At 43.7% G+C, this 24,912-nt stretch overlaps 2 protein-coding genes across 2 annotated transcripts; one reads left to right on the top strand and one right to left on the bottom strand.

The window, feature by feature from the left end:
- Positions 1-34: 34 nt before the first annotated feature.
- Positions 35-6,058, top strand: rcc1l (RCC1 like). The gene is made up of 11 exons (XM_027004283.3): positions 35-699; positions 1,100-1,229; positions 1,809-1,937; positions 2,203-2,269; positions 2,903-2,954; positions 3,252-3,336; positions 3,473-3,654; positions 3,913-4,000; positions 4,631-4,804; positions 5,117-5,202; positions 5,360-6,058. Exons 1-11 carry the CDS (start codon positions 406-408, stop codon positions 5,435-5,437), a joined length of 1,365 nt encoding a protein of 454 aa, XP_026860084.1. The 5' UTR covers positions 35-405; the 3' UTR covers positions 5,438-6,058.
- Positions 6,059-7,017: 959 nt separating this feature from the next.
- On the bottom strand, positions 7,018-23,146 carry castor2 (cytosolic arginine sensor for mTORC1 subunit 2). Its single transcript, XM_027004285.3, has 9 exons — positions 22,727-23,146; positions 18,050-18,120; positions 17,183-17,376; positions 12,005-12,137; positions 11,412-11,535; positions 9,431-9,541; positions 9,093-9,175; positions 8,791-8,885; positions 7,018-8,677 (listed from the first exon to the last, which is right to left on the bottom strand). The coding sequence occupies exons 1-9, from the start codon at positions 22,837-22,839 to the stop codon at positions 8,612-8,614; spliced, it is 990 nt and encodes a 329-aa protein (XP_026860086.1). The 5' UTR covers positions 22,840-23,146; the 3' UTR covers positions 7,018-8,611.
- Between the last annotated feature and the right edge of the window lie 1,766 nt (positions 23,147-24,912).

Consider the following 24,912-nt stretch of genomic DNA (forward strand, 5'->3'; position numbering starts at 1 on the left):
CAGTCACGTGTTGGAGGTCAGCATTTGCAGAAAGGTGAACTGTCATGGCTGCCTCCTGCTAGAGAGCGTGTCGAAGAACAGAAAACTGAACCAACAAGACCACTTGCTACATTTTGAAGGGCAATGCAAGTTTTTATGTTTCTTGTTTCGAAGAGTCTAACGAATTTCCATATTTAAAAAAAAAACAGCAGCTGCTTTAGATGAGAAAATAGGCAAATGTCGTTTGAAAAGCATCGCAGACGAAGACTTAACGTTACCGTGACACGATTCAGCCAGTTGGCCACTGTTGTTCGGTGTGTTTCGAGTCCGAGGTTTGTTTTATTTTACAGTAACAGCACAGCAAACGTTACTTAGGCTAGCTTATACTAATTTTATAGCCCATTCAGCTGCTAATTGATTCATAAAATGACATTGATATGCGTTCGTGTCTGTGGCCGATTCGGAGTCTTTCGTGGCTGTCGTGGCTATGTCACGTCGGGGAACCGCGCACCAACCACAGCAAAGAGAGCAGAGGCGAAGGATGAACGCCCGGTTTTCCAGTATGTGGGGCGGCACAGGAAGCCCAGGGAGAGGGTATTTGTTTGGGGGTTCAGCTACACTGGAGCCCTGGGGATTCCTAGCTTCGTGGTTCCCGACAGCGGCAGGAAAAACCCCAGAAAATACCAGCTTACACCATACCGTCTCGACATGGAACAGAAGGTAGTAACTTTGTTTTGAACTGTTGAACGCACGTAGACTAGAAAGCACTGGTGTTTGTGATCCCGACCTCTGTGTGTCTGCCACCCTGCAGAGCAGATGGAGTGTGTTGCGTCGGCCAAACGCTCAAAATGTCTAGTCCACTGTACTACTGATGTCTTCAAATCTGTAGGCCTTTTTCCAGAGAAATAATCAGGCAAAATACATGTACATTTGAAACAGTTTACCACTGGTGATGGATTAAATAGTCAGTGCTGATATGTATCTGTTTTCTGCCCAGTTTTTAGTGTACTCAAGTGAAAGTCAAAGTGCTATATATAAAAAAGCGTGGGAACACTAAATTGTTTTTCTGCCTGTATGTACACACTCCGTTTGTGCTGAGACGGATTGCTTGTTTCTGCAGATTTGCTCAGCAGCCTGTGGGTATGGATTTACATTACTAGCCTCCAACACCAAAGACCTCACCAAACTGTGGGCCATGGGCCTGAACAAAGACTCCCAGCTGGGCTTTCAGCGGACTCAGCACGACCGCAGTAAGGCGCCCCAGCACAGTTCTCGTGCCGCAGTTTCGCACCAGATGCAGATGTTCTGTTGAATTTTTGCCCGTTTTTTTTCCTTTTCATCTTTCTCCCCTAAGTAATGAGTCAACTCGTCCAGTGTCTTGTCATGCACGTAAAATATCTTTGCACACTGTTATTGTTCAAAGAACAACGGCAGGCGCTTGTGCAGTTGGTCCTCGACGTGAACATGTACGTCTGTGCAAAAGAACGGATGTGTGAAGGAGAGATGATTCTGAAAAGGAAAAAGCCCATTTGGGGCAGTAAGGGAAGAATAAGTTTATGAAGGACCAAATGAGTACAAATAGCAGTTTTAAGATGAACCTAATATTCACCTTATCTATTTTAAACAATTTCACACAGCCATGCGGTGGTGTTTTTTTTTTTTTTTTTTTTATAACAATGACGTTTTTTGTTGTTTCTTTATATTTCATATAACTAAAGAATTGTTCTTTTGATGCTTAAGTCCTAGTGCTCTCTCAACCAAGATTGGACAGTGTTGGTGAATATTGCATTTATTTGATACATTTAATGTGTTCTTTTGTGTCTCCACAGGTAAAAGCTACGAGTATGTGTTGGAACCCTCCCCTGTGCCTTTGCCGTTGACTAACCCTCAGGACACGTGCATCCTCCAAGTGTCATGTGGTCGTGCCCACTCCCTGGTTCTGACGGACTCTGAAGGAGGTAAGGAGAGTCAGAGGGCTGTTTCTGGGTCAGTTCCTGCCTTTTGTATTCTGATGCCAGAAGCCATGTAGACATAGTAAGCAGGCCCTGGATCAGGACTCCTCAGTCTTCATTTACATGTCCTCCTCATCACATGGATGTTGATCTTCTCTCGCCGCGAGTAATCCTAGAGATGGGTCCACACCCTCGGAGCACACACCACAGGAGGATTCTTTTCAAAACCAGAAACCAAAGGTCCGCTTTCTGATCCGCCCTCTCCCTGCAGTGTTCAGCATGGGCAACAACTTCTACGGCCAGTGTGGGAGGAAGATCGTGGAGGGTGAGGTTTACAGGTTCGTGTCATAGCCCCACTCCTGGAACCCCGTTCAGAATAACCAGCTGCGACATGGTGGCAGACCAGATGTCCCGCCCGCCCCTGTAATTATCCGGGCGTAAGCGGAGGGGGACTGGGAGTGTCTCGGTACAGATCCCCCTACCAGGCCTTTGATGCGTTTATGTGGATGTATTCTCTAATGCCACTGTTCGTTGTGACCATTAAGTGGCTTTCACTGCTGTCTAATCATTTGCATAATCTTCTTTCTCAACATTGAAAATACAAAATACACAGTTGTAGGCAAATTTGAGATGTCCCCCCCCCCCCACCTTCCTCCATTTCAGTATATTTATTTGTAAAGCCAACATAAATGCCTAGACACAAGTAAGTTTGGGCTTTGAATCTCGCTCCTTCCAAACAGTTTGGGACACAAGATCCTCTTCAGCTAAATTGGCTCTTTTCTGCTTTTTAATTAACCATTAATAAAAACGTCATCAGCCTTGCTCCATTTTGCAAATGGAGTAGAGAAGTCCCCTGAGGTGATTTATTTTCTGTTGTTGTTGCTTTGTGCGGAAGTGTAGCAGTGATTTGAAAGTGAGTGGCTTGGCCATGCTGTTGTATGCTTCAGTGTTGTTGGATAATTTCTCTCTAGTGGCAGCCATCTTGTCCACAAGATTGAGGGCTTTGACAGCAGAGTCGTCCAGGTGGGTAAAGACATCTGCTGCTTCTGCTTTACTCTTACTGGTGTATTTAGCCACACAAATGGCAAAAAAAGGTTTTCCCCCTGTACAGGTCATTTAGATGTTTTCTTACTCAGATTTTTAATTTAACCTATACTCACTTTTTAAAAAGGTTAAACTAAGGCAATAAGTTAATATATTTTACTAAACCATTTACTTTATGAAGATAACCTGAACTTTCCTGTTGCAGAAGAACAAAATGTGCCCATTCTGTGGAAGGTGCTGTGTAAATAAACTGTCATGTATCACCCTGTCTAACAGGTGGCATGTGGGCAGGATCACAGCCTTTTCCTGACAGAGAAGGGCACAGTGTATGCCTGTGGGTGGGGCGCAGATGGACAAACAGGTCCGTGCCTCAGATCTACCTTTCTCAGTCATTTTTCACTCTCCCCACCTAGTATCACCATTAAGAAACGAGTTATAAGTGTTATACAGGAAACATGGCCGGAGCCTCAGGGGTAGTGAGTTGGTTTTCTTCTCAGGCTTGGGCCACCATGATAGGGCTACATTCCCTGTCCCTGTTGGGGGGGACCTGGCCGGGGTCAAAGTTCAGCAGGTGACCACATATGGAGACTGCAGCCTGGCCGTATCCTCGGATGGCCAGGTCTTCGGCTGGGGCAACTCCGAGTACCTACAGCTTGCCTTGGTCACGGAGGCAGCACAGGTAAGGTCACGGGATCAAACCCAGTGACGTTACCCTTTAAGGCCTACCTCAAACAAATTTTGTTTATTTATTTATGTTTGACAGACTCCATTATGCCAAAAATAGTGCTCATAAAAGAAAATGGTGCTCATAAAAGTATCGATGATTTAGGATTTTACCTTTCACTTGTCAGCTTTTCTCACATCCAGTTTTGCTTGTTTCGTTGCCTGTTTATGTTGTCGTGAGAAGGTTGTGCCTTTCCCTTTGTCCTGTCCCCAGATTAGCTCTCCTCGGTTGCTTCCTCTGAAGAATGTAGGCAAAGTCACTCAGGCTGCGTGTGGGGGAACCCAAGTCGCTGTACTCAACGGTGAGCTCCGGCCCCCTGGCCCCCTGGCCCCCTGGCTGTCTGTCTGGCTGGCTGTCTTTAGCACAGCTGAGATTTGAAGTTGAATCCCAGTTCCTGCAGCTCACTTGGTAGAACAAGATTCTGGTAATACCAGGATCATGGGTTTGATTCCTAGGGAGCACACATGCTCTAATATTGATATGGAAGTTGCTTTGGATAAGCGCTAATGTCCTAGGACTCCACTTGCTTACACTCCCAGTGAAAAGAAATGACTGTTTTGAGGTGATTGCTGAACATCTAATAAATAACATGCTCAGCTGGATTAATTTTTGCAAGCTGTAAACACTGATCTTCAAAGGCTTTTAACCATGGCAGTGCTGCCATGGTTACCAGTTGGCGCGCAGTGCTATCAAAAACATCTTTCAGCTAGCATCTCTGACCCTAGACCACATTTACACTTCAGGTACTGTACATAATGGGAGGAAAAGTCTTTCTATAATGTTATGAATCAGTGGGACAATTTTTTTGCATTTAGCAAAGACATTTTTTGAGTTTTACAGTTCGCTGTTAGGTTTACATCAAATGAGAGAAAGTTGGTTATTCAAATGGCCCTGTGTGACACCTGGAGCATTTTTGCATTTCTTTGGTTAGAAAGAGGGGAGGTGTTTGTGTGGGGCTACGGAATCCTGGGAAAAGGGCCCAATCTGTCTGAGTCGGAGAGACCGGAGAAGGTGCCAGCCACACTTTTTGGGAGGTCGGAGTTCAACCCTGGAGTAAATGTCTCTGGCATACGCTGTGGGCTCTCGCACTTCGCAGCCATCACAGGTCAGTTTCACCTCCGCTTTTGGGCTTGTTTTACAATGGTAAAGTTTTTTGTTTTGGGCTATATTTCTGATGCTTTGTGTAAGTGGGTTTAAATGTTATGTTTCCTAGTAGAAGAAATAGTTATATAATGTACAAGCCTGGTGATTTTTAAATGGCAAATATGCCAAGAATAAGTATTTACATATTGTGGCAGGTGAAGCTTTTGTCCAAAGTGACTTAAAATTATGGAGCGTGAACTAGTCAAGTACCTTAACCACTCAGCTACCACTACGCTACCTTTGAGCTTTGTTTCTAAATGATTTGTCTCCCTAGACCGTGGTGAACTGTTTGTCTGGGGTAAGAACGTGAGAGGCTGTCTAGGTACCGGGAATCATAACGATCAGTATTTTCCATGGCGGGTTAGTAGACTACACACAACCTCTGCCTTTTTACCTTAGAGTCCAGCACTGCAAATATGATGCATTATGTGCTAAATCTTACAGCTCAGATCCATTACAGAGAATGGCACATTTAAACTGTTTAACCGGTTGTCATCATTCTAAACACGTTTCTCAGGTGACTGTACCAGGTCATGTGGTGGATGTTGCTTGTGGTGTCGACCACATGGTGGCGCTGGTCAAGTCCATAATATGAGTGCAAGCTGCCTGCAGGAGGCTAAAGGAGACGGAATCGCTCCCCTTTCTGATGCCACAAGGCCCCCTCTTCACACAATGATCCGAGCTTGCACACGTGTCGCTATGTTTAACCTGCACACTCGAGGTCTGGGGGTTCTGAATCTTGGATCAAGTTCTTCCACTTCATGTCAGATAAAACCAGTGTTCATTTAAAGCCACTTGTGAGATGTGACACCTCATCTAACCATTACCATTTGGACCTGAAATAGAAACCGAGGTGACAGACCTCTATGAAGCGGTGAGACCCATGCGCCTTTGACCAAGACTCGTGTGACAAATTCTCTACCCAAAAATGCACTGTGATGGAAGTTGTTTGAGTGTGGGTATGTTTGCAGCACTGGGATCTTTTCCTTAGTGACACCGGGCTTTAAACAAGGGATAAACTGATCCTGGAACAGCCATTCCCCACTGCCTAAGATGGGGTAGCTCCACCAAGCTCCTTGCTTCTAGAGCATTGCCACATCTCGGTGCACAAGACAGGACTGCAGAGGTCCTTAATCTTTCAAGTCAAACTCAGCATGCGGTGTGGAGATCAACAGAGTGTCTTATTTTACTGCATTAAAGCAGAGAAGCCTAATAACTGTTTTTGTCTTGGTCAGTTTTAATATGACTCAAACCTATACTGAAATATAGTATCTTAGTTTTATGGCCACTGGTTATACTAAGGAAGAAAGGGCCAACTGCAATTTCAACAATAGCCATTGTCTCTTGGTGTCTGTTAAGTCTGTTAGTCAATATTAAGTGGAGATGGGGAATGCCTTAATAAAATGCTTTAAAGGAGACATTGCTTTCATAAGAACCTAAAGGACTTCAAGCCTCAGTTAGATCTTTAAGTTAATTATAAAGTTGCCATTTCTGTGCTTTACTTTTGCCAGAACTGAAATGCAGACCATATGAGTGTCATTTATAAAGTGGAGTACATTAATCAGTATTGGCTTTCCTCATGCTGAGGTAAAATCAGCCCACTGCTATAATAGACACAAAAAAAGGTGCAATTGCTGGTAGGTTTGTGTGTGCGGTGTACAATTTAGGCCTAGTGCAAAACAACCGGAGGCGGATACAGCATCGCCCACTAAACCGCTCCGTAGCACGCAGCTGTCGCGTCCAACTCTGCCCCATTTATCAATGCAAACAACTGAACCTGAAATGAATTCTGTGTCAAAACACTAAAGCCAATGCTGACCCAAGCTGGGTTATGGAAGGGGCTTTTATTAATGCTATTAGGGGCAAAGTAAGCTTCATTAATGAGTTTCATTTATTCAGAGAAAGACTTGTTTGCCTTTAGAATTAAGGGTGTCTGGGATGAGAGTTGTGCTTATTAGGATATCCATCTGCTTCAGGTCATACGAGGCCTGTCTTTTTGCTCCATTGTGGTACAGAATTGTGATGACTCGGAAAGAGTGACATCAGCCTTGCACTGGACTTGTGGTCTCCCGTTTCTATGGTCAGTATGAACTCATGGAAGGATAATGAAAAGGACGGTGAAAGCCCAGGGCAACTCAGTGCAGACACTCCATGCTGGTGGAAAACAAACAAACATTGTTTTCATGTCTTTAATGGTAAGAGAAGAAATAGGTCACCCTTTTAACACTGATAAATACATGGTTTCTCCTAATCAGAATTAACAAAAGAAAAAGCCTGTGGAAAACAAAACAAAACAATATTCATGCTGTAAGACAAGTGACCCCTTCTAAAAAGAGATTCCTTCCAAAGGGCAAAGCTTCTTCCCCCATATTTTGTTTTTCACATCAGAACAGCAAGATCTATAAGAAAGATCTTAAATAAAGTGCACACTGGGTGGGCAGGGCAGAGGGCGTACGCTAATGCCAGTGTCTGACACCAGACCCCAACTAACATTCATTGTCCTTGCTGAAGGAACTAATTTTAGCGAAATGAGTGGTAAAGAAGCAAAAAAGAATGACGTGTCAACATTTCCCTCCCGTCACAAGACGGCTTTACACAAGAAATGGGGAAGCAAAACGAAAAAGGTAAAAAAAAAAAGTTAAAAACAGTTTACAGTAAATTGCACAATTATGATCTATTTCTGTATTTAGAACTCAAAGGTGTGAACAGTGGGTGTGAACCAAGATAGTGTTTGTCTGTGGGACTTGGACTCACAAACCCCAACACAGGGGGGCAGTGGTCACATGTTGGATAACAGGCTCACAAATCTGAAATTCAATGCTAATGCAGCACATTGATTGTACTTTGGATACAAGAAAAACAACAACTTATTAGTCTGCCAGGTAGCACTGAAAACATGAAGTGAGGCTTTTTCGTAGGATAACGAAGGGCTATAAGGGAGATTTTAGCCCCACCCTCAAACAAACCAAAACTATTCGTCAGAAACTGAACTTCTAAAGAAACCATATTGCCAAGCTGGGCAGTCCTTCCCCAGCTCCCAAACTACTCAAAAATAATCACATTTCAAATTGCACTCAAACAATCGAGTTTCAGACAAGGAGTCTGTGTAGGCCTAAGGTGACTTGGCACTGTAAGAGGAGAGGGGAGAGGGATTGGGGGGGGGCCAGAGGTCTGGACAAACAAGTGGGTGGAGTAAATTCTGGGGGGCAACTTATGGACACAGCCTGCTAGGTTGCCATGAATCAGGAATTGGTGTTTGGGGAGGGTGGTTATGGGCAAGTAAAAGAGTCCCACAATATAGCAGGCCTTGTTGCCATGGTGAAATGGTGTAGGTGGGAGGGAGCAGATAAGGCATAGGGAGAGTGAGAGAAAGGAGGGGAGGGGAGGGGAGGGGGGAATCAACACCGCAGTCACACTAGCTGAGGATTCCTCTGAGGCAGGGTGTAGGGACAGGTATCGGTGGGCTAGGAATGCGAGCAGAGGGGGCAGCTATTGGCACAGTCATTCCACGTGGAAGGGGGGAGAACTGCTGGCTGCAGAACTAAAGCAACACCTCTAGCATATTCCCCCCCCTCTCAATGGATACACACACGCACACGTGCAAACATTACCCAAATTTTCACACTATTATCAGACCCCGCCCCCCAACCCCCATAACCACTCCCACAGCGGTCCTCGATAAGCTCTTGGCACTTTTAAAAGTTTTGACATTGAGAAATCAATACTAGCAGGGATATGAGACTCATGTCCAATCAGGAAGAGGAGCCTCTCACGGTCCTGTGCTTTCATTGGTCCTCAAGGCTCCAATCACACTCTGGATATTCTCCTCGGGGACCTGGAAAAATAAATGGCTGCCTTTAGACATTTCCTGCTGTAGCTAAAGTGATAACATAAGTAATCAGGATGGGGGGGGGGGATCACACAACCCAAATAAACAAGTGGACTAACCAGGGCGTGGTCAAACTTGAAGGTGCTGATGTAATATGCCGGAATGTCAGCGGTAGCCAATGGTTCAGATATCTGAGCCACAATCCCACATTCATCTGACAGGGAAGAATCAAGAAAGGATGTGTTTACTGGCTGTATTACATAAATCTGCTCATTCAGAAACGAACGATTATTGGAAATGCTTGAAATGATGACGTGAATTATAACATAAGTGTTTCAGGAGGAAATTTTTTTTAAATTTTAGTTGTCAGTTAAACAAGTGTCTGGCCTTGTACCCTTTCATCCCAGAAAAAACAACTCACCAAATCCTAAAGGCTGTCCTCCAATGCGAACCATTTTCCACAGCTCTCCTGAAGCACTGGTAAACAGTACGTTGTTAGGGAACCTGGAAAACCAAACTGCCAGTCAGCTTCAATAAGGATACCAGGCATGCCAAAGCAGGCACCATTCAGGGACGCTTGTGGCACTCATTCTCCTTATATGTCAAAATTTCCCTCAGAAATACACGGAGTTCGTAATGAGAAGGTTAGCTGGACCCAAATCAATAATGTGGGTCAATTACATGAAGTCAATCTAATCAGTAGTTTTAGACACAAGTTGAGGCCGCAGTGCTACGGGGTGATGAGGCAGGGGTTCTGACCGTCGGGTTGTCTGCTCGTCCATGACCAGTGAGATGTAGCCCTCGATCAGGGAAAAGGAGAAGAAACGGATGTGCCCGGAATCCTCGCTTGATGCCTCTGGTTGCTTCCCTCTGCCAAGGGGGTGAAAGCAGAGAAGGGGAGGTGATGATGGTGATGGTGATGATGATGATGACGACGACTTCTCTACGGGATGAGCCCCACCCGACCAAGACCCAACTGACTGGATCACAGTTGCAACATCAGCAGAGTTTGCAGAGTCACTCTCTAGCAAAGTAATGCAAGTGCGGGCCAGGGGCTTTGAAGTTGTGGGTTTTTAGGAGAGCATCGTTTAACAATGAAAGTGACTGGGCAGTAGCAGTTACTGCTGGATTAAGATTAGGTCAACTAAGACTTTAGTCTTAGTCTTTAGTTTAACTATGGTTTTTCTGTACTCATAATGCCCAGCACATGATCATATCTTACTGAGACTAGCAGTCTTAGATTTAGATAAAACCATTGCTATGCATGTAAACAAGTAAACAAGCAAAATATGAGATTTAATTTGAGGATCTATACATCTACACTGGGTAAAGCACACATGAGCATCACAGCCCTTTATGTGCATTGTCTGCCATATTAAGGAACCATAAGTAATTGGACCAATTCATTCCTTGAAAAAAAAACCAAACATGTTTATTACTTGGTCATAAACCCTTCATGGTCAATGATTGCATCAAGTCTGTGACCCAAAGACATCGCTAGCTTTTGGCCATCTTTCTTGGCAATTTCATGCAATCCAGTAATGTAGCCATTTCGGCTTCTGTTGTTTTGAGGGGTTTTTTTTGCCTTCAGTCCTGTGTGCAGTAAGTGAAATGCACAATAAGTATGTGCTCAGGTTTGGCTGATGGCCTTGGCCAGCAAAGAGCATTCCACTCTTTGGCCCTGAAAACACTCCAGAGCTTGTTTAGTATTATGTTTCGGGTTACTGTTCTGCTCCAAGGTGAAACGCCTTCCACCGCATTCTGAGGCATTTTATTGGAGCTGAGCAGCTCGGACACTTTTTTGCTCCTTCAGGTTTCATTCTGCTGCTGACCTCAGCTGTCATATCATCCCTGGATTGCAAACAATGGATTTGCAAGTGGGGAATTTTTTTTTTTTTTCCTTTTTACATTTTTTAAGTTCCAGAGCTCACATGACTGAACATGTGACTGATCAGGAGTGCCAGTGCTGCTCCAAAGGTTCCTAGTCCACTCATCATCAGCGCAAACACCGAGTCTCACGTTCTCTGTATTCCAATCAGCTATTGATTGGTGTCCTTACCTCTGTGTCTCCTGACTAGCCAGCCAATGTCTCAACAGGGATGAATCATTAACAACTGTGTAGTAAAGTGTTGTCAAAACCATCAAGATGCACCGGGAAAGGACTGGACTGTGAGTGCACTACAATAAACAATCTTTCAGTATCCCAGCCTCCCTCGATCGGGCAAGGAAAAAGATTTCCAACACAAGCAAGTGCTAAATATCAGATTTTTTTAGACAGATTTTTTTTAGGGGACTGTGTATCAACACCTGCTGTAATTCCAATAGGGTTCACCCGATGCAAATAACATCCTTAGATTAAAGCCGACATGCTGCACTTTGACCTGAGTCACTGTTTCCTTTCTAATCAAATGTGCCAAGCCAAAACATAAACAAAAACTGTGTTGCTGTCTACTTGGATTGTTTTGCCCTTCATGCTGTACGAGTGCAATTAAAATAGACAGAATGTGCAGATCTATTAACCCAAGTGCAGCTAAACGTGTAATATTTCGTTCTCTCTTTGAATATTTCTGTCTCTCTAACACTCTTCACCCAAGCACCACGTGCCCATCACTACTTTATCTCCTAACAGGCCTGGCAGATGGCTCTCAGGGCCCACCATATGCGTGGGAGGAGGAGAGGCATGGGGAGCAGAGCAGAGCAGGGCAGGGCGGGGTAGGGAGGGGGGAGGGTGTGGCCTTACCCGCCCGAGTAGAACATCACGTCCATGAGCAGGGTGGCCACCGAGGGCAGCGTGTCAGGGTCCAGGCTTGTCACGCAGAACATGTTACTAGGACTGGAGAGAGGGTGGATGATGGGACGTGGGACTGGCAGGAGGGGTGAAAAGCAGGCAGATGGATGGAGAGATAAATGTATTATTAGATTATTACTACACATTATTATTATTATTATTATTATTATTATTATTATTATTATTAGGCTAATTGCCTTGGGTATATTAGCAATGCAAAAGGGATTATGAAATGTAAATAAAAAGACAATTGATGGTAGTGCATTAACCCAAGGCTACATGCCGTACTCTCTGTTCAAGGCTAATGTGTAGCCAATGAGGGCCAGTCTGCACAAGGACTCCTTCCCACAGCTCCAACCTGCCTGCTTCGTACGAGGTTTCAGACTGTAGCCCTCCAGGCTCACGGCCATAACACCAGGCCAGACAGTCAAGCCACGTGGGACAGCGTTTCTTATTCTGCCACATCTCATTCGACAGGAGGTCCCCTACCCACTCCCATCCAGACTTTAGAAGGCTCCCGCAGTGGGTGGCGCAGGGCCACTTACCGAGTTTAGGCTTAACGAAACCATTGGTGACCCCGGAGCAGTTAGCAGCGACTGTCTCTCCGTTGACCACCCGGAGGAGGGTGAACTCTGAGGAGAGTGTGTGCATGACCATGGGCAGATCCCTCTCTCGCACCTGCACACACAACCCAAACCAAGGAATGAATTTCTTGAGCACAGCCAAAACGAGATGGTAAACAAGGCGCAGAGAAACCGGGAGGGGTTTCAGCGCGTGTGGAGGGGGTGATCTACTTTTTCTGGACTAGGTCCAGTTACTGGTTTCTACCACTCTGGCCTGTTGTGTTTTTGCCTCTGAACCAGATGACTCATCTCATTGAGGGCTGCATGATTAGCTGGTTTTAGCTGTGAAATAGGTGCCCATGGGAGCCTAATAAAAATGTGGTGCAACATGAGGCCAAGACTGAGTGAAAGCTAGTTTTGTTAGCTTGCCCTCACTATTTATATGTATTCGGATACATAGCTAGCCAATATGCCCACTAAACCTGGATTTCTTGGTTAGTTGGTGCATCAACAAGTGGCTTTATTACATGTTTACCCATTTGAACGGTTCACTAAAAGCGAGCAACATAAATAGAACTTGAGTACCAAGTATTTATCTTAAAAGGACATCTTTAGTTGTGAGGAAAACTTCAGAAATAAGCATTAAAAAAAATCTGGTCTTGGGCTAAAATTCACCAAAAATCAAGCATAACAGCTCCTGTATAGGCCACTCACTTTGGTACACATAAGGTTTTAACACCACTTTGTTTCACTTGATAGAAATGGTAGGTTCTTCGCCATACCTAACCAATCACACTCGGACAGGACAGCCGTAATCTGACACTCAGATGTCATCTGGACATTGCCTGCATGGCTCGCGCTCTTCCTAGAAACGCTAAAGGAGTTACCAGACTTGACCGTAGAGTGTTTCCAGTGAAGCAAGCCCCCATAAAGGGTAAAACTAACTTTCCATTGCCTGGACCATGCTTGACCAAAACCGGCAGTGTCTATTGTGGTTCATGTATATAAAAGAGATTTGCATTTCAAACACAATTCGTAAATACATTATTAGTTATCTTTTTTGCTATAAATAATTAGATAACAACATTGTCTCATGCAAAAAAAAAAACAAAAATTCAAAAGCGTCAAAGAACCCATGCAAAACAGGAACAGAGGAGGTGCATTTCACTGCCTTTCAGATCCTCTTTCACTTTGGGCTATTTTGTCAGTGTCTAGAAATTCATCCAATATCCTCAAGGGCTACATCTGACTATCATTAGCTTATGAAAAGCAGGAGAGAGTGAGGGGGAGAGAAAGTCGGCCCTGAACATTTTCCATTTGAACTCTTGAGCTTGACAACAAGCCCTTTGTGAAACTATAAAATACATTCCACAAGCACGCCTATACAAGTAAAGGAAAATCAGGCCATCACGAAAAAAAAAAAACCAACCCCAACCCCCCCCCCCCCCCCCCCCAAGTACGTGTCCGATGTATTCCCATAAAACACCACACCACACCTCACACACACACTCACACACACACAAAAAGGGGGTTTATTTCAGCTTCCCAATGTGCCAAGCATTTGGGCCAGGCCCCACTATTTATAAAACAGACTGGGGTGAGGAGGGAAAACGGCTGAAGGCTGTGGTCCCAGGCGTCGAGCCTCTCCAAAGCCCGTCACTGCGGGCGGGTGCCCGGGGCAGAGCTAGGGGATGTTTTCATGGGCCATGGCAATTCAGTGAATAAGTGAAGAGGTTGTGCATGGCAGCGAATCCCAGCAATGGTCTGTGCTGATCCTTTTTATGTAAACACCTCAATTTTTTCAAGGGGTGTGTGTGTGTCCATAAACAGAGCTTAGAAAGCTTACAAGCCTTGAGGCAGGGGAGAGAGACACACAGATGCAGAGAGAAAGAGAGAGACACACGCACAGGGGTAGAAGAGTCACAGACACCCAACATACTCACACCGTGAACAATGTACACACAGATGCAGAGAGAGTGAGTTTGAGTGTCAGTGTGAGAAGTGTGTGCATAGGGGTAGAAGATTCACACAGACACCCAACATGCTCACACCGTGAACAATGTACTGAGGCAACAAACGTGGACAGCTGTCCTGGTGGATGAGCCTGGGTGTGGACAGAGTCAACGCTTCTCTCCCGCTTTTAAAATAATCCTCATTTGGCCAATGGCTGCCTATTTATTTGTTTGTTTGTTTGTTTATTTAATTGCACACAAGACTGAGAGCAAAACCATATATTTTGCATCTCGAGGCAATCAAATTAGAGATGTAAAATGCATGGAGTTAAAACTGCTACATCTCATCTAGCAGTTGACGGACATTACTAATACGATTAGGAAGAACATTTTCATTGTGCCAGCAAAAGGCTACGCTCCGTCAGGAAGCAGCTCCCGCCCGACTGCAATTTGGCGCCGCGTGTGGGGATTGTACAAAGCTAGCGGGCACGTGTGACACAGGCTGGTAGTGACTGGACAGGGCCAGTGGGAGGTTTTGGCGGTTTGGCGATGTACTCCCGACATGATGGATTTGAAATTAAACGACGGCTCTGAGGTTAAAGTGTGGGCAGAGATGTTCAAAAGTCACTTTGTACGAGTCTGACTCACGAGTCTTTGGGTTTCGAGTCGTAGTTAATTCTCGAGTCTCTGCACAAGAGTCCGAGACAGGCCTTACGTGCACTAAAGAAAACTTTTGGTTAGTCTCATTATTCAGTTTATAGTCTCGTTTATTTATGAGGTTGATAACAGGCATTCTCAAACGCAAACCTAAACAATGTTTAATTACCCCCACACATCCACTTATCATCACGTTAACTTACCTCTCTCTCTATTCAAACTCCAGCCTACAATGGGCTAAAGCCGAGCCGCTGTTGGTGGTACCCAATTTAGTTAGTGCCTTTTGCAGCGTTTTCTTTCTGGACAAAACGCCGTCTTTTTCTCCACCACTCTCGCATCTGTATGGAAATTAAAGGGTTGGGTACCGAAGTCGGTACTAAGGGTGCCGACCGAATTACGTCGGTACTACCGAGTACCGATTCACGTCAAATCAAGTTCGGGTCAAGCGAAGATTTCGTGTCTCGGGGGCGTAGTTCACACGGACGGTACCGTTTAAAAAGATCCCGGAGGAGCCTTGAAATGCGGCTTTTAGCCAAAGCCTGAGGATGCGCTAGCGTTTAGTCAGCCTTTGGTCGCACTCCAACGGGGTTATCGCCACAGCAGAGCCAGGCAAACGGGGCGGCACAGGAGCTCATTTTTAAACGATATTTCAAGTTTGCCCCACAAATGACCAGTAAGGACGTAAGGTATGTTTTGAAGGAGTAAACTGTCATTAAATGTAAGACCTGCGTGCAATTACGAGCCGAAAGCGGTCGCAAGTGCGTTTAACGCTACGACTTGACGCAGACGAAGTTCCCTCCAAAATTTGTAACGCGAAGCGCAGTGCTGGCCAGGGCAGCAATTCCCGAGGAAACGTGGTCAAACACAAAATGTATCTAAAATCTGAAAAGTTCCGTTTTGGTAGCCTGAAAGCCAAGTCCATTAGGTAGCCTGAGTCGAAATCGCTTACTAGCATCCTAGAATAACCAGTAACGTTACTTAAAAGTATGCCTAAAGCCTTAGTATGAAACCAACGGTACTGTTTAATATTACAGTGGTACCTGATATTCGCGTTTCTCAGTACTTTCTCTGTAATAATACAGAGAAAGTACTGAGAAAAGCGAATATCAGGTACCGGTTTAAATGTGAACGGTACTCAACCATAAATTAAATGTCACAAAAATAAATGTCAGTAGTACAATGGTGCAGCTAGCTAGAAAAGCGAGAAACCGCCTAAAATGAAGGAGGTTACTAGAAAAAGGCTAACTTACTTTTTATCCCAACTACAGGCTGGCTAGCATGTTTGCTGTCCACACCATGTCTTACAAAATTGGATGTGGTTTTGCTAGTGTCCTTCATTTTGATGCTGCATGAAGCACTTGGACGTAGGAGTATAAATATGGAATTATCATAAACAAGACTACAATACTTCGTTTTATCTCACTTGACAAGCCTGTCACAAAACATTTTCTTCTTAAATTTTACTGGTGGTTTGCATTTAGAAACGCCCATGACCTCATACTGGGGTATTCTTTACTTTATGGTATCTGGCACATATGTGCCTACATTTTGAGCATCTTGATCTGTCAGCAATGTTTCCATTTTGACTTTAAGTATTCTGGGGTCATCCAATACTATGGTTTTCCCTGGCTTGCCAGGCCAATTGCTATGGCTAAGCTCGCCAGTGAAGGCTTGCGTCTTATGTACCAGATGTAATTGATTGACACACGTAATATTCTGGCTCAGATTTATTTGTTCGAATTTTTCCGTTCATGATTACTTACACTGCTCTTCTTCTCTTTCTGGCAATCATCCATGGATTCCAGGTGCAAATTTCACATCCAGAAATCAACTGTAGAGCTTTTGTGGGCCCTTCTGCACAGGGTCAAAAGCTGCTACGACATACAGCTGGCCAAGAAATAGCTAAGCTGCCTGTTGTCCAATTACTTATTGTGCCCTGAAATAAGGGAAGAGTGTTTATGAAAAGGTTGTGTTTCCTCTTTGGTTTACTTAGTACAGATGGAAATCCCCACAGAATAACGCTGACATTTGGCATATTTGCCTGAGTCACTGTTTCAGTTTAAATCCAATGTGTTAGAGCACACACCCACAACGAAAAGCAAACCGGATCAAAACGACAGAAACGCATGCCTCACAACAATGACTAACCAAGTGCACTGTACATGTATAAGAGTTGGAAAAACTACTATGACTGCTGGGGAAAAAAGAAAAAGTAATGTTCTGCACAAAGTGTTTGTGGTGTATTCTGAACTTTATGACTCAAATGTAGAAAAACTGAAAATGAGTGTTCTTACAGCATGATGAAAACCCTTTCAACATGCTATAAATATGTATATATTTTTGTTGGCTTGAGTTTGAGATAGATATATATATATGAGAGAGAGAGAGAGAGAGAGAGCGCTTTGTTAATCACCATCCAATACTACCTGCTCTGATTTCACAAGCCACAATATGCAAATATGCAAAAACAGATTTTCAGTGTCTTCCATTATCATATTTAAGGCTTAATGAAATCAAAATATTCTCAATATAGAATCAACATTATACTCACCAATATAAAGTCAGTTTGGTATGTGGACAGCATGAATACAGAGATGTTGTGATCAGCCAAAGGTGCGATGACAGATTTGGCGATTTTGGTCACTCCGATTGGTTGAGAGCTGGTGGCGCTCCCTCCCCCCGACACTACATTAAGAGCCAACCACGTCGCGTCCGCCACGCTGAGATATTCCGACTCAGGCAGTTCTGGAATCAGTACAATGAGAAGAGAAAGAGACAGAGCTGATGCAAGATGGATGAATGAGGAACCTTTAAATGAATGAAGCCATAAAGCAGGCCAATGCTTCCACAATGCCATGTACATTTCTGATGAAATTCTGATATGCACAGAGGCTAGAAGGCCTTCTGACTGAGCTGTCATTAATCTCCCAGAAGGCAACAGAAGCTCATTTAAATACCTAGCTTTACACAACTAATATAGGAAATGATTCCTTTGCATCGCCAGAGCAGCTAATTTTCATTTATTGGCAAAAAATGTATTTATTGACAAATATTTCCCCAATTGTAAACTATAACCAAAAATGAGACTTCTGTCACCTGATAAGATTTTAAAAGAAAACATTCCACAAACTTTGAGTGAATAGAATACCTGCACCAGTCTTGTGACCCAGAGCTTCTGGTATCCATGGTGACCAGTGAGAGTCACCTTGGCAACCCGTGTGTAATGACATGAATTCACTCAGTCAACCACAAAACCAAACCAACCGACAGCTTGGCCTCTGTTAACCCGTAATGGAAATGGGGGGGGGGGGGGGTGTTATGTAGCTGATGGAGTAACATGTGGTCAAACATTGCCAGTGAGTCAAGTCAAGATGTTGCTTCCTTTCTGCATGTGCCAGGTCAAATCTGCTGACTGTACCTTTAAAGCCGTCTTCGTCCACAATGATGGTGTAATCCTCAGGAGTTTCAGTCAAGCTGAAGAATTTACATCTGTGGGGTCAAACAGACAGACAAAAGGGATGGGGCATTTAGTCTTGGGAAAACCAAATATGTGCATCTAATGTCAGTTAGAAGATGACATGTCCTGAGTGCTCGTGTGATGTGATGTCCTGAGTGCTCATGTGATGTCCTGAGAGGCAGTGGAGTGAGTGAAGAGGAAGACAGAAGCACCTGGATGCACTCATGTAAACACTTCTCTCTGATAATTACATAATAACACCGCTTATCTTCCTACAGTCCAGCCATGCCTATGCGAACAGTCTCAGCATTATTCTGCTACAGGTGGTAAGCTGCTAAAATAGATGGAGTAGAGCTGACCATCCTCATGTTTCACAGCTTGATTTTAAAACCACACCATGCTCTCGTGTTAATGCCATCGTATGATCATGTGTGTAACCCGCCTTAAACGAGCCACATGTTATTACAGTGTAAATGTGTATTGTGCTGTTACACCGTGTTGCGAAACAGAACCGCATTTGAATGCAGCAGCTGCAGGAGCCGGCCTATGCAAACAGGACCTGGCGTGCATGTGACCACAGGGGCGCCGGTACCCTTTTATGTGTCTCGTAAAATCCGATCCGTGGAACCAGGCATGGGGGGGGGGCCTTATTCACGTTCTCACTGGTACCCCCAAATGCCTTCCATATTATTTTTCCTCAGCATGGGTATACCGCAAGGCTTGTTGATTCTGGAGAGGCTGGTCTTGTCACGCTGCCAAACGAGAGCAGGACGGCTTCCTCGAGGTTTTTGTTAGCGGCGGGAAGCTCTCCGTTGGCGGGACCGGGCCATCCGAACAGCCCCCTGAGGCGAGGCGCTGTGCTGACGAAAGGCATTCATGGCCCAGTGGTGAAAAATCAAACAGACGGGAAAGGCTTGTACAGCGTCAAACGACCCTGAGCATACAGGAAGGCTTGTGCATCAGCAAACCTCTGAGCTCCAAATCAATTTAGCAAGAGGGCAGGGGAAGAGGGCGGACAGAGTCTGCCACAGATTCAGTCTGTACTTCCTAAAGCCGAACGCCTCGCGACTCGACACCTTTGACAAGCCTCTGACAAACCATAAAATATACGGGCTGCCGAGAAACAGGGATGCACGCTGAACTGATATGACAAGGCATGTCCCTTTGTGTGACTTGCAAAATTCAGAAGCAAATGACAGCAAAACAACAAGCCTATAAATTGACAGCAATTTTATTTAAGGCCCCTTAAATCAAAATTTTTTGCAATGACTCACCCATACATTTAGATGCCATGCAGAACATACGCAATCTCTCTGTTAGGGCACAGATAAATGATGAAACAAACAAGTGACTTTATTTCCAGTGGTAGCTCAGTGGTTAATAATCAGAAGGTTGTTGGTTCAAGCCCCACCATTGCCAAGTTGCCACTGTCTCTGATCAAGGCCCTTAACCCTCAATTGCTTATGCTGTACTCAGTCATAATTGTAAGTCACAGCTAAATGCCATAAATGTAAATTTCCCAAGCAGAGATTTTAAAAAACAATTCTTTCAAATGGGTCAATTATCAAGTGAAAAATTCCAACATATTATCCAAAATCTAATCAAACATTCCTTTCACTCCCCTAAATCCAATTACTGAGTCAGGAACACAGCATAAACAGCTAAAATTATCAGGCAGTGCCTGATTACAATCAGGCTATTTGTATCTTATTTGGAGTTCACAAAACACATATTACTCCCTGGAATCTTCTTCACATACATCACTCAAACCCTGATTATATGTTCATATACTATACCTTATTTTTATATATATATATATATATATATATATATATATATATATATATATATATATATATATATATATATATATATATATATAAATAAATAAATAAATAAATAAATAAAAAAAGTATACATACATAATACACCCCATATGTGCATAATCAGGACTAAACCACAATGTGGACTGCACCACTACATATGAATCACCTATCTAGAGCCATAAAGAACCATGGCTGGTGTGAGCCTGTGGAGGCAGCTGCATGAGCTGGAGGCTTGGCCTGCCCAGCTCACTTTCCTTCTGCTTCGCACCTCATGCGCGGTGACACAGCTGAATTTCCTCTCGGACGTGTGCCAACTGAGCACTGAACACTTCACAGCACCTCATGCAACATGCGACAGCCGTTCGCGGCATTCTCGGCGCCAAGCGACAGCGGCCACGCCTCTGCTCGCACACCGCTTGCGAGTTTTTGAGCTGGCGCCATGTGCATTCGACACCGCTGCTAGACGCTTCGCACCGAGCTCCAGAGCGGCCTGAAAGCCTAGGACAACAGCAGACAAACAAACATCTGCTAAAACATCCCAGTCAGCCAGAACGCTTCTATCGGACAAACAGGACAAAGGGCCCAGAGTTACATATCTACATCGAATCCCATTGAAAGCTAAAAGGGTGGAAAGGGGGGCTCTTAGATTCCAGGGCCTGCACAGCAAGAGAGCCAGTGCTGAACACAATAGAAGACCCCAAAGACATACTGTTCACAGCTAGATGCAAAAGCACAATCTGCATTCGACAGCAGAAGGAATTTGAAAACAAGGTTCTCTCTAACCCGATTTGAGCTTGGTTTAATAGCCTTTTCCTTTGGCAAAAAGGCAACCTCAATCCACAAGTGCATATCCTTAAATCTGTCACCAGGTTACTTTAGCCTCTACAAGACACTAGCTCAAGACAAAAACAGAGTAGTTTATTTCCAGTTTCCCTTTTTATAAGGAATGCTCCTCTCCAGGCTTTCATCAAAAATGTTCCAAAACAAGGGTTCTTTTAAACTCTGGCAACAACCCTGACAATGTACAGTAGTGTCTGCACAAAGAAAGGCATCAGTGTGCAGTATTTTTAATACTTGCCATTAATCAGCCAGTTCTAAATCAGGTTACCTAACGAAGCTGAACTTCTTGGAACAAATGTGACCAAAATAAGATCCGGGATTGGATGATACTAGCCATGGCCATACAGCAGTAATGGCAGTGGGTCAAGAAGAAATGAATGTACCTGATGCTCCCTTTTCGCTCTTAATGATGATGATGATGGATATGATGAGAAGAATACATAAACAAACAAACTCAGAAAAAAAAGGGTGTGGGGACAAGTGACAATATTTTGACATACTGACCCCAAAACACTTTCTATCTCGCCCAATCATCTTCCCCAGCAAAAGCAAGCACACAGCTCGTCAAACAAGTCGATGCAATGCCTGTGGACCAGTTGATAAAGAATCCCCAATAGTGCTCGTGTCATCAGATAAAGCATATTGTATTAAGCCATGACTGAAGTTGAAAGGGACGTTCCACGCAGAGTTCTCCACTGGTAACTACTTTATTGCCCCCAAAACGAGGTTTAATCTGCATGCAGCAGTACAACTACATATAAAGTTACTTGTGAGTACAGTGCTTAACTAGGCTGTATTACTCGTGTGTGGGTGGGTACGACGCTTTATCTCTACCCATTGTCACTTTAAAAGCCCCACTGTGGGTTCATTAGAGCCCCCAACTCATGGCTCAGTAAACCCGGGACAGGAGATGGCCTCAAGGACCGTGCTCCCGCAAACACAACCAGTGAGCATTAGAGACAGGAGGATACCTGGCCTTGTTCAGATGGACCAGTTGGAAGGAATTAGATTCAGAGCCTATTAGAATTAATCATTAGGATTAGAACTTCAATGAACCAATTCTTACTGTCTTTCTTATAGGATTGTACTTAAAAAACAAAACAAAACAAAAACCATTAAAATAATTTCATGACGTAAAGATGCATGTGGCATTCTGTAGGAGAAGCAATAGACACGTGAGGCACAAACCGAAAAAGGTGCGACAAACACTCCAAACCAATGCAAATTATTTTCAAGCCTCAACTTTCCACTGCAGTTGTTTACAGATTTTCTAGCAACCAGTACAATTCCATTGCAGCATTGGGGGTACACGTTAGGTGCGAGGTATCGCCGACTTTCTCTCCATCCGACAGCTAAAAAAAATCTTCTTTTTTTTTATCGTGGCACAGCAATTACAAAGATAATCGCAGATAATCTGACATCTGAAATGGCTTCGTAAGCACATAATGTTAGGCGTGAGGATGGCTCGCGGCTGCAGCTCAACGCCGCCTGCGCTGATTGCAACATCGTCACGAGCCACGTAAAACGTCGCACGCCGCTGCTGCTGCAAGTTTAATTTAAAGCAACCAACGTAACCTCCGCGCATTCGTGCGACTGCATGAGGGAAAAACAACACGACCGAGCTCGCAAGCACGTACACACACCCCTTTTACGTCGAATGAACTTCAGCGAGACAAAAGAAAAATTGACAGGTTAACAGTATAAAACAATCGACTGATGGTCCCTCCCTCATCAAGGGCTGACAGGGCGAATCCTTATATTTCAATGGAAATGTAAATAACTAAAGTTAGCTCAAACTGCGAATTGCTTCACACAGGAGGTATACGTAGCTAGCTACTTTGTAGGCTAGCGTAATTCCGCTTTAGGAGCGGATTACCCAAACAAGCCAACGTTTTAAACAGTAAAGTAGCTAGCTAAAATAAATTTTTAGACAACACCAAATTGTAGTGCACGCGTAAATCCCGCTGCTTACCTTGTCTTAGAAGGCAGAAAAGCTAGTTTAATTAATCCGTGTGTGCAAACCTGGATGCCCTCTTTTGCTATACTAGCTACTTTCAAGCTATGCTCTAAAATATGCAGTTCCATCTTTTGCGTCTTCTCATTTGTGGTACATCTAAAAAAGTATAACCGTCTTTCTTTGTTTATAAAAAGAGAAAAATAATAAATTAATTAATAAATAATTGAGCTTTAGCCAATTGACAGGTCTTCCTAAAACGTTGAAACGCAGCAGAAAAGCAGGGCCAGAAGAGGAAAAAAAAAGTTGTCTCCTGAGAAAAAGGGAGAAAGAGAAAAGCAGGGTGAAATAAAAGCAAGCCCAACGAGGTAGACGGGAAGGGAGAGAAGAGGAGCGTCAGCCCCCGTGTTTCCACTCCGACAGGGGTTGGAATGGACCAGCAGCTGGTTACAGTGAAACAAACAACTTGCCACTCAAAAAAAGGAGGCGGGCCCAATGATAGGCACACGGCATGCTGGGAATCGTAGTCCAGTGCTAGTAAAAACTGAACAAAAAGTTTTCATTCACTAAAGCGAAGAGTATTAACAGTAGTTTAGGTTTGTGGGTGAGTTTAATCTTTAATTTTTTTTTTTTTTAAAGAAGCTTAAGTATTGTACCCAAATGCACCGTATTGGCAATCAACTCAAGTTTAAAATGAATGCTGTTTTCCCCACAAGATGCAAAATTTCATAGATGATAATGTGTAAGGACATTTCTACACTGTTGGATACCTGCACACAAATCAGAACCAAAGACCATTATTTGTAAATCTCAAACTTGACAGAAAACCTCAGATACACAGATATTTCAGATGTGGAGTTTGTTTTCTTTAAAACATCAACAATAAATCAAAAGAATACAGTAATGATGTATGAAATGATTGTCAAACAAGTAGATAGATTCTATTTATCCCAAAGCACTTGACATATGACTGCTGTCTGAGACATGATACAAACCCAATTCAATATGTAGGCCACAGAACAATACAAAATGCCTTAATAATAATTAAAAATCCATTGACTTGGGGAATTAGCACTTCAACTGCAGAAATACAACAAGCAGACTTCTCGGAGCCAATTTCTGTAAATACCCATTTTCATGGCACAAAAGTCCTGTGATAACACCTACTGAACATGACAGACATATGACTTAATTTTATTACATGATTAATAATCTGATGAAACAGTAAATGTAATTGAGCATTATTATTACTTTAAAACAAGCACACATACAGCAAAGGCTGTGCATGTCCCCTCCACATTCCCTGTTTATCAGCTGTTCTAAACACCCATATTGCAACTTTTGGAAAACACATCACCATGTTAAAAAGGGACCCAGAAGTTTAATCATTCACAAACTGTGTCAAGCAGGTAATCAGAGCCTTTGCCACACAGAGCCATAAAGACCAGAATTCCTAGCCTGCAGCAGTGATAAGAGCCAGGGGCCACTCTGATCTCGAGGCACCAAATCACAGGTTGCTCAGAACAAAGGACAGCCATCCATTTAGATGCATTTGTTCTCTCATCATCTCAGCTGATGAGATTTCAGGCTTCTGGCTTGAACACCACTAAACCTATGCACATTCAATGAGGTTACATAATGCATTGATGCTATTTAGATCCATCAGCTTGGCAGTTGCAATGCTTAGCCTTAGGTTCATGTATGCTTTAAGTGCAGGCAGTTACCTTGTAGAATTTATTTAGAGCAGCACATAAATAGATTAAAGAACAGTGGGGCTAAGGTGGCGAGAATAGCTGCCATCATTTGTCTTCAAGACAAGCTTAGCTACTGCTGAAGAGGGTAAAACATCATTGTGCATTATTGCTTGAGCAACTTGGCTGGGTTGAAAAATCATTCCTAGCTAGTTTTCCAGGATCAGAAGCGAGTCTGATTAGTTACATAGAAACAAATCAGGCATAATTTATTATAGTTCTAGAAAATGGAGAACATTTGAACGGTATTGCTCAGACTTGTCAACACCCACAGGGGGTTTATCATTAGTCTTCTCCCCGAGATCACTTGGAAAAAGTACTATGTACTGATCCCAGAACACACAAATAAGGGTACAAAGACAGCACCATGCAGTTCAAAGCAGTCTTCAGCTCACAGCACCAGTCGCCCATATTTGTGCCCGCAGTTAACGAGCACAACGTGCGAGTGTTGTG

This window comes from Electrophorus electricus, chromosome 8 (assembly GCF_041902795.1).
Source record: "Electrophorus electricus isolate QZ-2024a chromosome 8, ASM4190279v1, whole genome shotgun sequence".
NCBI classification, from domain to species: domain Eukaryota; kingdom Metazoa; phylum Chordata; class Actinopteri; order Gymnotiformes; family Gymnotidae; genus Electrophorus; species Electrophorus electricus.

Coding starts and splice junctions, on each gene's coding strand:
- rcc1l (XM_027004283.3), top strand. CDS start 406: ATGACATTGATATGCGTTCGTGTCTGTGGCCGATTCGGAGTCTTTCGT. Junction 2,270..2,902: donor GTGGAGGGTGAGGTTTACAG/GTTCGTGTCATA, acceptor ATTTCTCTCTAG/TGGCAGCCATCTTGTCCACA. Junction 2,955..3,251: donor TTGACAGCAGAGTCGTCCAG/GTGGGTAAAGAC, acceptor CCTGTCTAACAG/GTGGCATGTGGGCAGGATCA.
- castor2 (XM_027004285.3), bottom strand. CDS start 22,839: ATGGAACTGCATATTTTAGAGCATAGCTTGAAAGTAGCTAGTATAGCA. Junction 12,138..17,182: donor ACCAAACTGACTTTATATTG/GTGAGTATAATG, acceptor TTGTGTGTGCAG/GTGCGAGAGAGGGATCTGCC. Junction 9,542..11,411: donor GTGATGTTCTACTCGGGCGG/GTAAGGCCACAC, acceptor CCCCCTTGGCAG/AGGGAAGCAACCAGAGGCAT.